The 18,249-nt window shown below is 48.8% G+C and overlaps 1 protein-coding gene across 4 annotated transcripts; it reads left to right on the forward strand.

Moving 5' to 3' along the window:
• The first annotated feature begins 3,358 nt into the window (after positions 1 to 3,358).
• LOC101417051 (lysosomal protective protein-like) lies at positions 3,359 to 17,446 on the forward strand. Of its 4 annotated transcripts, none has more exons than XM_071209140.1 (13): positions 3,359 to 3,570; positions 5,876 to 5,987; positions 7,077 to 7,211; positions 8,865 to 9,023; positions 10,143 to 10,234; positions 10,454 to 10,538; positions 10,963 to 11,049; positions 11,540 to 11,689; positions 13,502 to 13,632; positions 14,288 to 14,450; positions 15,851 to 15,940; positions 16,680 to 16,782; positions 17,277 to 17,446. In XM_071209140.1, the coding sequence occupies exons 1-12, from the start codon at positions 3,518 to 3,520 to the stop codon at positions 16,764 to 16,766; spliced, it is 1,344 nt and encodes a 447-aa protein (XP_071065241.1). In that variant the 5' UTR covers positions 3,359 to 3,517; the 3' UTR covers positions 16,767 to 16,782; positions 17,277 to 17,446. The 4 variants fall into 4 exon arrangements, with proteins under 4 accessions (XP_071065241.1, XP_004483026.1, XP_071065244.1 ...); XM_071209141.1 differs by lacking the exon at positions 3,359 to 3,570 and adding an exon at positions 5,658 to 5,734; XM_004482969.5 differs by lacking the exon at positions 10,963 to 11,049 and having other exon boundaries at positions 3,376 to 3,570.
• The last annotated feature ends 803 nt before the right edge of the window (positions 17,447 to 18,249 follow it).

An 18,249-nucleotide genomic window follows, 5' to 3' on the forward strand; every position in this document is an offset into this window, starting at 1 on the left:
AAGGTGATAGGGGCGATGACTAGGAAGAGACACAAGGGAAATTTCTGGAGTGCTGGCATTGCTCTTTTTCTTGATCTGGGTGGTGGCTATATGTTTGTATTCGTTTTGTGAAAATTCATCGACCTGACCAATGACTTTTTCTGCTGTCTGCAAGGGAGAGTGGTACCTGGCATTTTTACCCTCTCCTGAAAATTCCTCAGGGGTCCTAGAATTATGGGAGTCTGAGTCTTTTTCCAGTCTTTTTGTGAGTTTTGGGGAAAAGGGTGTTCCAAAGCATCTGAATCTTCTGACGATGCTGGAGCATTTTGATGGGGGGAGGAGCTAGACTGGTTGATGAAGCTGAGCAGAACAAAAGGCCCCAGGGCAGGACCAGGGCATAAACATACTCTCCTCCCCACCCGTGTCACAGGATCAAACACCTGGCTTGGTCGGTAAGAGACCACGGGCAAATCTTGATGGCATTTACCATGAGTCCCTAACCTCCTGGTAGCTTGCTTTGTGTTGGCCCAGGGTTCATGGTTATCACTGGTCATCACCAGGGCAAACAGTCCCAGGCCTATAAAGTTCTGGAGAGCCCTGTGGGGATATTCCAACTCTGCGTTTCAGCCTATTGTGGCCATGGGGCTGCCGGAGATTCTTCTCGCCCTTTCCTGTCTGTGCTTTGGCCTGGGTTCTGGCCAGTATGCCCCAGACCTCATCACTTCGTTGCCTGGCCTCTCTGCTCAGCTCGACTTCCAACAATGGTCTGGTTACCTCCAGGCTGGCGACGGCAAATTCTTTCACTATTGGTGAGAAACTGTATGTGAGGGGGTCACTCCAGAGGGATGGTGGAAGCCCACAGGGATTGACTGCCTCCCCCAAAGGCCCACAGCATCCACCCTGGGACAGAGGTGGGAATCTTGTCACACAGTCCTGCTTGAGCAGGTTACCTTGCCATGGTGGGCTCCTGGGCCCAACCCTGCCATGAGATAACCAACCAGTTAGCCTTGGATAAGAACTTTGGAGCCAGTGGAGCTGAGTGGTCTGGAGATTCTCAAATGCAAATCATGTAGAATAATTCAAATAAGTAAGAACAATATAATACCCATCAGTAAGAATTATCCAGCTATTCTTTCTTAGCAAGGATTGTCCTCTATTTTGGTCCTGCCTTTCTTCTATAGTTGAAACTAGTTTTTAAAAAATTCTATACTTGCCAAATAAAAGGTTTTCAACACTACATAAATTTCAAGCTACCTTTAAAAAAAAAATGGTGATAGAAAATTTTACTTATCCATGAAATTCTCAAATCTGGGAAACTAATCTAATGCAGCAGTCTTGTTAAAAAATACATAAATGAATAAATAGAAATAAAAGAAGGAAACAGGCCAAGAGAGTGAAGGTGACTTGTCAAGGTCATCCAGCAGCTAATGCAGCCTGAAGCCACGCCTCCTGCCTTCCAGTGCAATGGTGCCATACTCTACCTGTCTGATGTTTAACTTGCTGGGCCTCACTCGCTTTCTCACATGCCTGTAGGCTCATTCCAGGGGACAGAGGATCGAGAATAGAGGGAGGTGGGAGAGGGAAGTCCTGGAACCCAACTCTGTCCTTTTTCCCCAAAAAGAACAAAAAGACTCAGGAATGACAAAATTTCTGTAAAAGGGAAGAGCTGGTCAGCTTTGGGGAGAGTGGGGAGAGTTGGCCCCTCTGTTCCTCTGGCCCTTTTCTCCCAGAGGGAACTGGGGCCAGGGAAAAAGGACTGAAGGAAGAACTGCCTGGAGGTGTCTGGTGGGCCCCACTTGGTATCTTAGCTTAGAGGCTGTCCTGGTCACAAGAGGCCAACCTAGGGGGACGATACCCACATTCTCTGAGGATCAGACTCCCGGCTATAGACAAACGATTATTTGCTTTCATCATCTGAGAGTAGATATGACCTCCACCAAATTAAAAAAGCACTTCACTGTTTGTAGCTACTGTCAGGTCTCCTTGGGCTGGGAAAAGGGCCAAATTGAAGCCAGCAATCCTGTATTTTTTAAATGTAATCCCCCTGGCCCCTCGAGATGGCTACCTTGTCTGTTTGCTCATGGTTTTTGCTCATTGTCTGCATGTTGTCTGTTTGGTTCTTCTTTAGGAAGCTACTGGGAACCAAACCTGGTTTCCCAGGAATCTCTCATGTGGGAGGCAGGCACCCAACTGCTTGAGCCACATCTGCTCCCTTCTCATTTTGTTCTTGCTCACTGTCTGCTTGTTGTTTGCTCTTTCTTTTGCTCTTTGTTTTTGTTTGTTTTTTTTCTCATTGTCTGCTCATTATTTTTTGCTTGTTGTCTGCTTGTTGTTGGTCTGTCTTCTTTAGGAGGCACCACAAACTGAACCTGGGACCTCCCATGTGAGAGGCAGGCACCCAACAGCCTGAACCACATCTACTCCCCTGATCCTTTTTTAAAGAGTTAAAAGGGCAAGATCCCCCAGAGCAAATGCCCTGTGGTAAGTGCCAATCCCAGTGCAGAAGGGGAGAGCAGGTTAGCAGACCAGAGCCAGATCTTCGGAGCTGGAGCAACCCAGAGCTGGGTAGATGGATGAGGTGGGGTGCAGCCTCCATGAAGTGACACACCAGCCTGGTTCGAAAGGTTGGGTCCTCTCTGCCCTCTTGAAGTTCCCACCTCCACTGCCAAGAAGTTCCTTACCACTCACAGCAATCTCTCTGGTGTAAAGCTCCCCCAATTCAACCTCAGGGACATTGAAATCCCCCTTTCTGGATTGGGCCTGAGCCCCAGCGTCCAGTGCTGCCCAAAGCACCAACCCACTCTGTGACCTTGAGCAGGCCCCTCTGCTCTCTGATCTCTAGTCCCTCATTTGTGAAATTAGATGGTTCAAATCCACTGACCCTTCCAGTTCTGGCAGCTTATAGTGTCCTCAGCCTTCTCCTCTCCAGGTTCTTATTCCTGGGGTTCTAAACAGAAGCCCTTTGAGTGTTTACATGTTAAAAGGAGAAGGAAATTTTTTTTTTTTAATTAAGAGCTGTCACATAGAAATCTGGACGTTGAACTTCTCTGAGAAATTGGAGCATCTGGCAACCCTGGTCCTCTTTCCTGCTTGGCAACCACTGGCAGGAGCTGAATGGGCACCTGCTTTCCTGTTCATTAGAGCTCCTGGCAGATTTTCTCATGTATGTTCCCTCTCTGCTCCCTGGGGACATCGGAGTTTCAGCCCCTGAAATTAACCTTGAACCAAATCAGCCAGCCCCAGCCCACTCCTTTTCCCCCCTGCAACCTAGCAACCTCCCTGGGGCTCTGAAACGCCAGTGGGTGAGTAGATGCCAGCATCAGGGCGAGCAGAACTCAAGCGGCCGACAGAAGGAATGGGGCTGGCCAGGGCCACCAGCCAGGGCTGTGTGGGAACGAGGCGAGGGAGAGCCCGCCTCCTTGCTTCCCCCTGAAGACCTGTAGCAGCTCACAGGCCTCAGCATCGCCCCTGCTCTTGGTTCCTAGAGGCCCAGGGAGACGCGAACTGCCTTCTCCTTTGAGCTAGGCCCCCGGGCACCATGGATGTTAGAAGGGGCCTCCTGGGCTCTGTCCTACTACCTCTGGACCTCAAGTAAGTGATCAACCATTTTCTGCTTCATTGAATTCCTGATTAACTTAAAGTAATCTCCTAACCTGTATTTCCCTTGATCTTTAAAACAAATATATTCTCAAATAGATTAGGAATCTTTTCTTCTCTAGGAAAGAAAATTTCATGAATATACTGAATCTTTCTTTGCTGTCTTAAGGTCTGGCACACAGCTTCTTCCCTTCCTCCCTCCCTTCTTTTCTTCCATTCATCCTTCCTTCCACATGCAGTTTATTAACACCTATTTGTGTCACTCCCTGCGTCTGTCCAAGCACGTATGTCTTCTCTGTCCTCAAGCCTGACACATAAGTGCTTAAACACAACTCGTGGAAGGAATGGAGGAAGGGAGGGATGGAGGAAGAGAACTCTTTGTCAGACCTTAAGCCAACAAAGAAAGATTCAATTACAGTCATGAGATTTCCTGAGAAATCGTCTTCATAGACCCAATTCTGAATCCAAGTTTGGTACTTAAGGATTTGTTTTTTTCTCCTAAAGGTGAAAAACTTAGAAAAGAAAAAAAAATCAACTTAATTGTGAGCTCTAGGGAGCCGAGTTCAGTCGAGGTTTGACTGAACAGGGCTCTGCCACCAGGAGATTGCGGATCATTGGGAAAGAGCATCGTATTAGAACTGGCCTGGCCTGAGTTTGAGTCCTGGTTTTTCTGTGTCCAGTGGAGGAATCTTATATAAGGACCCTTACTGAGCACCTGCTGTGCTCTTGGCACCTGTGTTGAATACTTCCCATACGTTATCTCATTTCATCAATGAACTGTAAAAGCATTGCATAAGGAATCCCACCCAGGAAAGGCACTTGACCTCCCTGAGCCCAAATTCTAGCATCCACAGTGGAAATACAAATAGCATCTGGCACTTTGGCAGGTGGCTTAGGTGAGAGGGGAGGGCTGCATTGCCCTCAGCACCAGGAGGGCTCTGGGGCTGATACACTGCTCCCCCAGATGTGTTGGCAGGGTAGTCAGGTTTTGCTTTCCATTTTTTAAAATATGGTTCCTCAACCCCTGCCCTCTTAAATTTTTTTTTCCTTATTTTTTTTTAAGATTTATTTTTTATTTATTTCTCTCCCCTTCCCCGGCCCCCCCTCCCCAGTTGTCTGTCTGTGTCCATTTGCTGTGTGTGTTCTTCTGTGTGCACTTGTATTCTTGTCAGTGGCACTGGGAATCTGTGTCTCTTTTTGTTGTGTCATCTTGCTGCATCAGCTCTCTGTGTGTGCGGTGCCACTCCTGGGCAGGCTGCCCTTTTATCACACAGGGCGGCTCTCCTTGCACCTTGCAGGGTGCACTCCTTGCATGTGGGGCTCCCCTATGCAGGGGACACCCCTGCATGTCACGGCACTCCTTGAGTGCATCAGCACTGCACGTGGGCAAACTCACCACACGGATCAGGAGGCCCTGAGTTTGAACCCTGGACCTCCCATGTGGTAGGGGGATGCCCTATCAGTTGGGCCAAATCTGCTTCCCTTAAATTTTTTGTTGCTGTTTCCAAGGGACGTTATGCTCCAGTTTAGCTGGGCCTTGCTGCTTTTATTGGATCCCAGGCAGAACTGCTCCTGGTGTGAGACTCCTGCCTGCCAGGAACTAAGACCTATCCTCTCAGGGCTTAGTTAAGATAATAAAAGTCCTCTGAGACCCAGCGCCCTGCTAGGTGGGCACTTCCTCTCTCCATTCCTTGTCTGCCCTCACAAGGGTGCAGGGGGTAAGGAAAGAAGCACTCTGCTCACGATGCAACCTCACACAGGTTTCTTCCCCTCTTGGCCTCAGTTTCCCCTCTTCTCCACTGGGAGGGTTGGAGCAGGTGGCTCCAGTTGGCGTTCACCACGAAGGGTCCTGCAAACGGCCTCCCTCCCACCCCCAACCCATCACGTCTGGCTAGCTGGCTGGAGCCAGGCCAGGAGCCAGCCAGGCCCACCCCCAAGCAGCAGGGCAGCTTCCTGGCCACAGGAGCTGGCTATGGGATTTGTGGGGGCCTAGTCCAAAATCAAAACACAGGGCCCTTTGTTCAAAAGCTATTAAGGGAAGCGGATGTGGCTCAAGCGACTGAGCTCCCACATACCACACGGGAGGTCCCGGGATTGGTTCCCAGTGCATCCTGGAGAAGATGAGCAAGACAGCGAGCTGGCACGATGGGCAGACACGGTGAGCTGACGAATTTCAAGAAGGCCACAGCAGAGCATGAAACCAAGAGCGGGGACCTTCTAAACACAGGGCCGTAAGGCTGGCCTTGCCTGGCCACCCTGAGACACAGTACCGGAGGATCACTTTCTCTTGTTCCTGCAGGTTTGTGGAATCCCAGGGTGACCCTTCGTCAGATCCTCTCGTGCTTTGGCTGAATGGTGGACCCGGCTGTAGCTCCATGGAGGGACTTCTGGCAGAGAACGGGCCCTACCGGGTGAGGCAGAGACTTCCTGGGAGCAGTGTCAGGGTGGGGCAGGAGGGATGAACACTCCATCTGGCCTACTTTTCCCTTGATGGGCCAGGCCAGAGCTATGGTGAGTGACCCTAAGGCACTAGGCTTAACCTAGCGCCAGCTGGTAAGGATGAGAGGCAAGGCAGACTCAGGACTTTCAGAGCTAGCAACTCCGGGAGGGTGGAAAGGGCACTGGGCTTGGATTCAGGGGACCTGGGTTGTAGTCGGTGTCACCTTGGATCAGCCACTCCTCCTCTCTAGGTTCCAGTTCCTTTGTCCATGAATTGCCTTGTGGACTTTTAGGATCAGGTAACTAAAATCCCATGGAAAGGAAACCATTCTGAACAATCAGCTCACAAGCTTGGATCAGTCGAAGGTAGAAGTCCCTTCTGCAACAATTCCCAGTCTGAAACAGGCAATGATACTGGTGTTGTGAGGCTCATTTAGGCGAGGAAGTTTAGCACAGTGTGTACCCTGGCAAGAGACAGATTAGGTCCAAGTGGGTTCTGCTACTTGCTAGTTACATGACCCTGGGCAAGTACACCTGTCTGGACCTCAGTTTTCTCACCTGAGAAATGGGAATAAAAATCAAACCTACCTCAAAGGTGGTGGGTGAAGAGTAAGGAGGAAATTTGCTAATTGCCCATGGACTACTATGACACACATTTCCATAGAGCATTAGCACATAACTAGTAATCTGATTGTCTCCACATAATGCCCCTCTCCTGAGGGCCTACGAAAGAACAAGGTCAGGAAGGAGCAGTTCTGGGGTGGGTTTCAGGAAAAAGGCCCTTTGCCGAGTTTGGCTTTAATGGCAATATCCTCCATTGCTGTGGAGGCAGAAGCATTCTCTTTAGAGAAGGTTTGGTGAGACTGGGGAAAGAGAGCACCTGCCTGGCCTCCCTGGAATGCCATACCTTGGAGCTACTTGCCCCAGGACTGGGGCACCCACTTCTCCTGACGGTTCCTCTCTGCTGTCCTGTCAAGAGGGACTAGCAAGAGCCCCCGCAAGTACTGCCTTCAGCCTGGGGGTGGCTTTGGCCCCCGCAGCCATCTCCCTCTTCTCCACAGATGAACGCCGATGGGACCCTCTATATGAATCCACACAGCTGGAACCTGGTGGCCAATGTCCTCTACCTGGAATCCCCTGCTGGTGTGGGTTACTCCTACTCCCTCAGCCAGAACTACCAGATCGATGACCAGCAGGTGAGGGGCTGGGCCAAGGGAAGAAAACAGGAAAGCAAGGAGGTGGGTGGAAGGAGAGGACAAGAAGGAGGGAGCTGGAAGAAGAAAGGAAAAGCCTCAGTCTCAGACCAGAGGCTGCAAAGCCATGGTCTGTGGGCTGTCTTCAATCAGCTCATGGACAACTTTTCTTTGGCTTGCACTGTGTTTGGGGGAAACTTGAATTTTAGACACCACCGTTTATACAATTGGGAGATTTCACTTAAAAATTCAGATTTGTGCTTGAAAAGTCAGGCCTAGATTGCATTCTCCCCAGGCGGCAGCCCTGTGGAGCTGTGGGGCAGCAAGGACAGGTGGCTTTGAAAGTCACCTGCTGTCCAGTTCACCTTGGTCTCCACCCATACCCACTTGCACTCTCCAGGTCCCGCAGGCCCCTGTTTTAGATTCAAGGAACCCAAACCCAGCCTGGGGGCTGACCTAGAAAGGTCACAACAACTCCCTCTCATATACTGGGCAAGTTGTCCAAACTAGGGTCAGCCTGTCCGGGTTCAAATCCCAGCTCTCCCATGTCCCAGCTGTATGCTTGGGCAGGTTCCTTTAACTTCCACCTGCCTCAATTTCCTCATCTGCCACATGGGATGCTAATAATAGTACCTACTACCTCATAGGGTTTGGCTCAGGATTAAAGAAGTTAAAACACAGAAAGTGCTAGAACATAGAAAGCATGTAGTATCATTCCAAAGGCTATCCAAGACCAGACTAAGTACAAAGAGATGCTCAGAGAGCTTTTAGGTATTGAAGAGGAGAGACTGTTGTATTTATGAACTGGGCCAAGGGGAGCTTGAACCTACTGGAGCGGGTGGTGACCTGAGTTCAGCAGCAGCTGGTCGGGGAGTGCCGGTAGCACAGGGTCTACAAGGCGCTGGGGGACCAAATGCTCCATGGGTGGCCTTGGTTAGTCTCACCCTTCTTGACCCTGAGTTACCCCATCTGTGAAATTAAGAAGCCAGACAAAATGGTCTCTGGACCTTCATTTTCTTACCTAAAATTAAGTGCAATGTTGTTGTTTTGTTTGTTTTGCTTTGTTTTTGGAGTGCTCACTATGTGCCAGGTACCATGCTCCATGTGGGGGAGGGTCTGGTGAATGGGGCAGCCTCAGTCCCTGCCCTTGTGGAGCTTTCAGTCTAGTGGGGAAGTCATTCAAGGGTGAGGAGTATGGCAAAAGGGGAGGCACAGGGGCCTGTGGGGGACCAGAGTAGGGAGATCTACATCAGCTGTGCCTTCAGGGAAGGAGTGAATGTGGAGGAGAGGACATTCCAGGTAGAGGGATCAGTGGGCATGGGTGTGGAGATAAACGAAAGCTAATGCATGAGAGGCTGGAGAAGCTATGAGTTGGGGCTGGCGAGCTTGAAGGGCTCTGGATGGTCTTATAAGCCCCACTAGGGTTCAGGAAAATAGGAAGCTTTGAAGCTGAGGTGTGCAACTATCAGCTCCTGCATATTAAAATATCTTCCTCTGGCCGCAGTGGGGAGAATGGACCAGGTGGGAGAAGAGAAGAGTTGGGCGAAATCAGCAAAATATGTAGATGAGTAGAAGATCTCACTGGGATAGGGCAGCGTGCACGGGATTCTCTCTGATCTTGACCTGCTGCTCCGGTCCCATTTCCTCTCCATTCAGGTGGCCCTTGACAATTACCAGGCACTGCTGAGCTTCTTTGAAAAGTTCCCTACTTTTGCCAACCATGACTTCTATGTCTTTGGAGAAAGCTACGGAGGTGTGTACGTCCCCTCCTTGAGTGCACAGATTGTCAAGAGTCCACTTTTCATCAACTTCAAGGTAAGTCTAGGCCCCGGCTGGCTAACTGGGAGCCAAACACCAGCAGCAGCTGGAGCTCCTTTTCCTTTGCTTCAAAGGTCTTCTTTTCTTCCTTCACTCTACAAATATTGTCTGTGCCAGGCACTGACCTGACACAGGGGGTATGGCAGTCACCATGGCAGAGGTGACCAAGATGACAGCCAATGCCTTGATGGAGCTGAAGTTTCAGGTGGGGGCAGCAGACAATAAACATGCCCACATGAATAAACACAAGGCTGTTTCCCAAAATACTAAGGCCTGTGAGGGAAGGGACCTCTTTCGATAGCATGGTTTGGAAGTCTTCCAAAGGAGCTGAATGATGACAAGGAGTCCCGAGTTGGGAGAAGAGTGGACCAGAGAAAAAAGCAAGTTCAAGACTGCAGCAGAGTAACAAATCCCAGTCAAGGAATGAGCAGGAGCCGTGGTGGCTGGAGCACAGTGAGCCAGGGGCAGGTGGTCAAGTGAGGCTGGAGGCCCTGGAAATCTTGGCAAGGATTTGGGATTTTATAGGATTCTACAGGAAGCCATCGGAGGATTTTTAGCAAATGGATGGATTCTGGAGTAGTAGGAGACTTATTGTGGTGATCCAGGCAGAGACAGTGGTGGCACATGGACTAGAATGCAGGCATAGAGACAGAAATAAATGGAAGGAGGTGGAATATATATGGAGGCTAGAAATTAAGCCCTGCCCTTGATCCTTATCCCACCTGCCCTCACAGCAGCCTCCTGTTTCCCTGTCTGTAAATGAGGCTACTCTGAAAGGTGTCTGCGGCTCTGAGATTGAGTATGGTTTTGTGCTAATCCTGCAGGAGGCAGTATAGCCAAATGGCTGAAAGTGTAGTTCTGGGTATCATAGCAACCTGGGTTTGAATCCTGGCTTTGCAACTGAGTGGCTGTGTGGCCATGAGCAAGCTCTTTCACCTCTCTGTGCCTTGGTTTACTCATCTATAAAATGGGAGTGCACATAATAGCACCTGCCTCACAGGGATATGGTGGATAAAGGAGACAATGAATGTGAAGGGCTCAGAGCAGGGCCTGGCACAAAGTGAAGCCGTATCACTATTACCATCTAGAATTTCCTTGTCTCTCTTCTGGTTTCAGGGTTTCGGAGTGGGAAACGGGATAACCAACTACCAGCTGAATGATGAGACTCTGATAGAGTTTGGTTACTACCACGGCCTCATTGGCAACGAGTAAGCCCTATCTCCTTCCAAGTCCTTATCTTTGGCACCTATTGGTCACTGGGGCAGCTGGCTCTCTGCCATCTGTAGGCCAGAGGTGGGCAGAGCCACTAGGCAGACTGATTTAGTTTGATGGGGGCTGAGAATTATAGCAGGAAATAGGGTGACTACCATGGGGAAGGAGGTGGACAGACTCCCTGGGCCTAGAACACTGTCTGTCTCTGCCCACAGCCTCTGGGCATCCCTCAAAACCTATTGCTGCTCTGAGGGTGCCTGCAACTTCTTCAATAACACGGAAGACAACTGCTTGAATGCTGTGAGTCACCCCTCTCCTTGGTGGGGGGTTGGAAAGAGGGAGCTCTCTCCTCTCAGCCTGCAGGAGAGTAGAGGATAAGAGCTCTGAACCCCAATACAATACACAGTGGTATAGTATGTTTGCCAGGCATGTTTATTCAGATTCCTGTCAGGAAGTTTGGTGTCATGCAGTTTTTGGCTTTTTAAAAATATTTATTTATTTATTTCCCCCCACCCCTGCTGTTTGCACTCACTGTCGGCTCTCTGTGTCCATTCGCTGTGTGCTCTCTGTGTTTTCTCTTTAGGAGGCACCGGAAACCGAACCTGGGAGCTCCCATGTGGGAAAGAGGTGCTCAATCCCTTGAGCCACCTCCGGTCCCTGCTTGTTGTGTCTCTCATTGTATTTGCTCTTTGTGTCTCCTTGTTGTGTCATCTTGTTGTGTCAGCTTGCTGTGCCAGCCTATCATGCCAGCTTGCTGTCTTGCTTGTCATCTCCAGGAGGCACCAGAACTGAACCCGGGACCTCCCATGTGGTAGGTGGGAGCTCAATTGCTTGAACCTCATCCACTTCCCCATGCAATTTTGCAATGTTCCTGCTGTGCATGCCCATGTAGAGAAAGTTAGAATGCTACTAGGAGTGGAAAGTGTGAGATGGGAAGACCCGAGAGTCTCTGACCTCCTCCAAATGGGTCAAATTAAAAAAAAAAAGTGTGAATCCCAGCCCATTGAGCATTTTGAGTCCACTGGTTTGGTGGAATTGGTGGTACTTGGTAGCACATTTCCTGGTGGGGGGGTCACAGCAAGCAACCTCACCTTCCCAGGGTGTGGTATGGATGTGTCCCCTTGTGTCAGCTCCAAGATTGCCCTTGTCTCCAAGAGGACAGAGGGTAAAGTTCATGTCCCCCATGCTTTGCTGGCAGTTTCCATCTTACTGGGGGTCAAAAGTAGTTGGGCCCTGTGACCGGAAGGGAAGCAAATTGCCTTTTCACCTCTGAAAGACCTCAGACCAATTCTTCTCTGCAGGTCCTGGAAGCTTATGACATGATTCAAGGCATCGGCCTTAACATCTACAACCTCTACTCACCCTGCTGGGGGGCACGTGGCTACCAGGGGCGTTATGCCGCAGACATGAGCAACCTCTTCCAAAAATACCAGTTCAATGTGGCCACCCCAGTAAGTGGTTGGTCATGTGGGATATGGGATGGTGAGGGCAGGTCCTGTTCTGGAAATTATTTTAGGTAACACTTCTCTGCACCTTGCAACTAGTCCAATCTGCCACCACCTCTTACCAGGTCTATTGCAACATCTCTCTAATTAGGAAATTCCTGCTGCCATCCTTGTTCCTATAGTCTCTTCTCCTTGCATCAACCTTTGAATACAAAGGTCATATCATGTCAGAATTCAACTATAAAACCCTCTACAGGGGAGAGGATGTAGCTCAAATGGTTGAATGCCTGCTTCTTATTTCTGAGGTCCTGGGTTTGATCCCAGTGCCTTCTAAAAATGAAACAAAACAAAACAAAAAAAAACCCAAACCAAACAAGCAAGTAAACAAACGAAAAAACAACTCGGGGGAACTGGTGTAACTCAGAGTTTGAGCACTGGCTTCCCACATACGAGGTCCTGGGTTCAATTCCCAGCCCTGGTACCTCAAAACAAAACAAAACAAAACAAAAGCAAAACAAAGGAAACCTCTACAGCTTCCCTTCTTAATAGGATAGAAGCCAAAGTCCTTGCTATCATCTACTGGGTACCACATGTTCTGGTTCTGACCTTATCTCCTACCACTGTCCTCCTCTTTTATCACTGCTCTGTTCAGCCTCCCTACAAACACACCAGACTTCAGTCTCAGGGCCTTTGTTCTTTTGGTTCCTCTGTCAAGGGATGTCTGCTTGATTTCCACATGCATTTCCTTTAGGTCTCTACACAGGACTTCTCTCAGAAAATAACTCTCCCACCTCCCTATCATCATTCCTCCGCCTAGTTCTGCTTCATTCTTTTTCAGAAGCACTTTTCTCTGCTTGACATTATTTATTTATTATTGTTTAGCCATCCTGCATTGAAATGCAAGATCAATGAAAGCAGGAACTTTGCATTTTTACTGCTGCATTCCTAATCCCTGGCATTTAACTATTTTTTGAATGAATGATTGAATAAATGAACTCCCTCTATGCCCGGCAGTGAGTACTTCACACACTAGATCTCATTTAACCCTCACAATAATCCTCTGCAGTAGGTACAATTATTATCCTAATTTCACAGATGAAGGAAGTTTAAAGAGATGGTATTCTAGCGCAAGGTTACTCTGCGAGGGCAGACCTGGCATGTGAACCTAGGGAGTCTGGCTCCAAAGCCCGGATTGTGGGACCTGAGGAACCTCACTTTGGCTTCTGTGGAAGCACCCTCATGCCAGCTGCCCATTGGGTGCTGTCAGCATGGTCTGTGCCTGAAAGGGATCAGGATGGTGGAGTACCCAGGCCAGTGGGTATAGAGGGCAGGCAGTACTTCCTCGGGGACCCCTGCCTGGGACCCGTACATCCTGGAGCCCTTACTTCTTGGGAATGATGGTGCGCTAGAGAGGAAGACAGGCAGAATGACAGGCTGCCCCTCCTCTGCCCAGCCTGCCTTCTCCAGGTTACTCTCCCTGAGAACCTGCTTTTGAAGTAAAGAGTGGAGCAGGGACTGCTTTAGGCATCAGGACAGTTCCAGATGGAAGGGCCTTAGAGACATCCAGGCCCGCTCTACTGTCTTTCAGAAGGGGATTCTGAGACCTGGAGAGGAGAAAGGACTTAACCTTTGTGGGAAAGGGGATGGCAGAGTTACAGAAAAAGATTGTGGTAGAGAACATGGAAAAGGTTTGTGGGATTCTAAATGAGTACCTCTATGGGACTCATCCCAAGTCCAGCAGACATGGACATGGAATAATGGGGTGAGGGAGGGAACACCCACGGCTTTGAATACTCTTTCATGGTGCTCTGTCTCCAGCCTCCTGATGGCCCCATCCCGGGGGTGCCTGAATGCATCAACGCCACCGCCATGTATGTGTGGCTCAATCAGAATGACGTGAGACAGGCCCTTCACATCCCTGACTCCCTCCCTGCCTGGGAACTGTGCAGGTGAGCCCAAAGGGACCTGGATGGTGGCCCCATAGTGTTAAGGGGCCTTCTTGGGAAAGAGGTCAGGCAGAGAGAGCAGGCTCTAGAATGTAGGCTAGGGCAGGGATTTTGTTCACTGTTGTGATCCCAGCACCTTTGACGGTGCTTGGAACATGGTAGGCACTCCATATTTATTGAAAGAAGAAATGGATGAGGGAGAGGCACCTGCTGCAGCTAGAGAGGGAAGCAGAGGGGATGGAGGTGGGGATCTAGGATTCAGGAAAAAGGTGTGGGAAAGAGTGATCCTGGGAGAGTGGGTAGGCCCATGCCTAAGAGCAACTTGCTGGTGGGAGGCAGGAAAGGGACTTCAGGGGAGTGCATGTGGCTCAAGCAGTTGAGTGCCTGTTTCCACATAGGAGGTTCTGGGTTCGGTTTCCGGTGCCTCAAAAAAAAAAAACCAAAGACAAACGAAAAAACCAACTCAGGAAGCTGATGTGGCTCAGTGGTTGAATGCCAGCTTCCCACATACGAGGCCCTGGTTTCAATCTCTGGTACCTGAAAAAAGAAAAGAAAAGAAAAGAGAAAAAGGTCCTCAGAAGCCTCTTTTCCAGTTTCCCAGAAGAGTCCCAGGGTTGACATGGCCTGTCTGGACATCCACAATTGCTTCTCCTTGAAGCCCTCAGGTTACCTCTCAGTACCAGAGGCAGTACATGGACATGGCCCCTTTCTACCAGGAGCTGCTGCAGCACAACCTCCGTGCCCTGCTTTACTATGGAGACACAGACATGGCCTGCAACTTCCTAGGTGGGGAGAGGTTTGTGGAGGCCCTGAAGAAGCAGGTGAGGGGGAGGGTGGATTCTGGGGAAGCCTGGGAGGACACAGGGGTGGGATGGGGATGGGTGGGGGATAGACTGCAGCCCTTCAATTCTCTAGAAGTCAGCAGCCCAGGGAAGAGTCCATACAGCCTTATAGTGCAGCCCCCAAAGGGAGTTGATCCTGGGTGCATTCTGCCTTGGGTAAGAACTGTATGGAGGAGGAAGCGGGTGAGGTGGTCAAAGCCCCAGTACATCTCCCTTCCATAACAAAGGAGGAGAACTTGTCTTTCCAGCTCTCTGAAGCCCGGGCCCACCCAGATCTTACAGAATGTTCTGATAAAACTTCTTTCCAAAAGACCTTTATTAGCATTTAAATGTGTGCAAATCTCCCTTCCCCCAGCCCACTCCAGTCTGGCTTCTGTCCCCTCATTCCACAGAAACTGCTCCTCCTCAGCGTCTTTGCTGGACACTCTTCAAGGCAGCACCCACCTGTCAGCTATGTTCCTAGTCCCTAACAGTGGCTCTGAGTCTCCCTGAGCTTTAGCCACTTGATATCTCCACTTGGGTGAGGCACCTTAAACCCAAAGACTAAATTCATCATCTCTACCACCACACGCACTCCTACAGGCTCCCTGTCTCATCCTCAAGAAAGGCCCTCAGTGGAAGCCAGTCCTTTGTTTCTTCTTCGCCCTCACCTTGCATCTTTCACAATCCTTCTGTTGCCAAAGTCCAACAATTTTACCTCCCAAATCTCTTGTGGCTTTGCTTCCCTCCATTCCATGGCTACCACTTCCCTGGACTCCTTGCAGTAGCTTCCTGCTTAGTCTCCCAGCAACATCTCTAACTGGGCACCAATCCTTTGTCCACATCACAGCCAATGTGACTTTCAAACCATGCATATATAAGCATGTCAGCCGTGCCACACCAACCTTCAAAGGCTTCTTCCCAGAGCCCTCAAGATAAAAGGGTACCCCTTTAGATCAAGAAGCTCCAAGCTACCTTTCTGGGCTCCTCAAAAATGCCAAAGATGCTGTGTCATCTATAGAAGGCCTGGCTCTTTGCTGGAAGACAACCAGCTCCCACCACACACACACACACACACACACACACACACATACACACACACTACCTAGATAGCTCCTTCTTCCACATCCTCAGGAAACCCTTCAATCAAATTATTTGTTGAAGAAATAAGGGTTCCATCCTGATGGTGGAGATGGTGACTGGTGGGTTGGGGGAGTTACAGATTCATATGTATCTGAGGCTCTGACTCTAAACTCCCTTCTCTTGTCCCTTAGAGTCAGGAGATGTGCTGGAAACCCAAATAAGGCTCTCTTGGCCTAAGGGCTGCTTTTAGGAGGAACTCCTTTGCAGAGGTTGTAGAAAGCACAGTTGCTGAGTGACCCTTTTCTTTGGTCCCCTAGATGGTGAGCCCCTACCAGCCCTGGTACTGGAACAAGCAGGTTGCAGGCTTCTTTAAAGAATATGAGAAGATCTCATTCCTCACAGTCAAGGTAGGGCTGGGATTCTGCTCATCTCTTGACCAGTGCTTCCTTAGGATTTGTCCAGGGGAGGTGTCTTGAGATTCAGGCTGATCAGAGGTTAGGTCCTTCAGGGGGACAGAGAGAGAAGCTCTTCACCCTTCAACTGGGACTAAGGATGATCCAGGCTGAAAGAACCTGCGTCCTGGCTTGAGTTGTAGATTGGGGAACTAAGGAAAAAAACTGCTGTTGGAGACCTGACATCTTGAACAATATACATAAGAAAACTGAGGCTAGAGTCATAAAGAGCTTGAATTGGATTATCTGGCCCCATTTAACACCACCTTCTCTGAGAAGCCCCTCCAAAATTCTCAGTCCAGTTTTCTCCCCAGTGCTTCCAAGCCTGCCCTCCATCCAGGGCTCTGAAGATTAAAAATAAATAAGTATTTGTTGCTTTTTATTTTTTGCTATTCTGCTAAAACATATACACATGCACAAACACAACATGCTTCCCTATAACATTTTAACTCTAGAGCAGTGGTTTTAAAACTCTAACAGCACACCAAGACCACTTGCCTGGAGGGCTGATTGCTGGGGCTCACCTGCAGAGTTACCAGTTGGGTAGGTCTTAGGTGGAGTCAAATAATTTGTATTTCTAACTACCTCCCAGTTGGTGTTGATTCTGCTGGTCAGGGGACCACACTTAGAAAATCAGTGGTCTAGAGAAATAGTCAAGATAATCAGTTATTTGGCTTATCCCTCTTCCACATAGGGTTCAGGACACATGGTGCCCCAATATCGACCTGCTCAGGCTCTGAAGATGTTTGAGAGCTTCCTGAAAAACACTTCCTTCTTGTGAATTTCTTCAGCCACAGGTAGGGCTTCCCAGAAGGCAGGAGTTTCCTAACTCCCACCCCATCTGCTTCTCTTGGGTGTATCCCCTTTCCCCAAACCCCTTCCCTCCTCTCCAGATGCTCTAAGCTTCTGTCACCAATGTGGTGGAATCTGGGCGGTGGTGAGAAGGAAGAAAAAAAGTCTGTGTAAGGAGATGGACTGGACAGTAACAGGTTCCTGGAAGTCTCCAGGAGCTGCAGATTTTCCATTTAGGGTTTTGCCCCCAACTTGCTATGTGAACTCGATGGCATTACTAAGCTCTTTTGAGTCTTTGTTCTCTCTGCAAAATGGTAGGACAATATTCCAGGCTTCTTTCCTGGCTCCCAGAGGTGATGGGAGGGGTCAAATTATGGACAGTGTTTTGGGAAGAATGAATTTTAATACAAATTGCACTTTCAGAGGCTTTCTCACATTATGGAAGCTTTGAAAACCACTTCCCCACACCTCTACCACTCTCCCCTTTTTAAAAAAACAGATTTGCCAATTGGCTGCATCGAGATGGCGGGATTGGACATTCTATATGCTCTACAGCCTACTAAGAAGAAATATTTCCCTGGATTCAGCAGTTATAGAACATCTACCATGTACCAAGCATCCTGGCTGGGTCAGATTACTAAATATTAAACACTCCAAAATACAAGCAAATTTGTCAAAATGCTTTCTTCTTTATTTGAATCTGGGGCTTGTCCTGTTCTTTCTTTCTCCATCACTTACTACTCCAAAACATACCAACTGCCTCAGGGCTACAAAGACAAATATGAGCATATCCCTGCCCTCAGGGCAATAATGGAGGCTAATTAGACTTAGATTTTGGAACTGGAATGAGCCTCAATACAAATTCTCCAAAATTTTGCTCCAAACATGTGATTATTATTTTCTCTATGGACTCCAAATTTTGGAAGACTTTTTGCCTGCCAGATATGATGACATGATGAACTTATTAAATGGTAGCTGCTATAGCTTTTGGGGGGGCAGGAGGAAGGGGAAGGATGTTTGATTTTGTTATGCTTTATTGAAATACCGAAAGTTGTTCACAGAACCACAATAGTCCTTTCGAGGTCCACTGAGAATTCAGAGATCCCTGATTGTGAAAAGTCCTTTTCAGACCAGTGGGGTTGATTATTCAGCCCACCATCTTTGGATGCAGGGAGAGGGTATTATTTTAAACTATATTCCTTGGAAGAGTTCTGGTAAAAGGGTACTTCTCCTGGATCATCTTCCAGCATGGAGTTTTGTTTTTTTAAAAAATTTATTTATCTCCCCCCCCCCGCCCCCACCCTAGTTGTCTATTCTCTGTGTCTATTTGTTGCATCTTCTTTGTCTGCTTCTGTTGTCAGCCGCACGGGAATTTGTGTTTCTTTTTTTAAAATTTTTATTTATTTTTATTTTTTTGTCTTTATTTTTTAAAATATTACATTAAAAAAAATGAGGTCCCCATATACCCCCCA

The sequence above is a fragment of the Dasypus novemcinctus genome, chromosome 18 (genome assembly GCF_030445035.2).
Source record: "Dasypus novemcinctus isolate mDasNov1 chromosome 18, mDasNov1.1.hap2, whole genome shotgun sequence".
In the NCBI taxonomy this organism is placed as follows: Eukaryota; Metazoa; Chordata; class Mammalia; order Cingulata; family Dasypodidae; genus Dasypus; species Dasypus novemcinctus.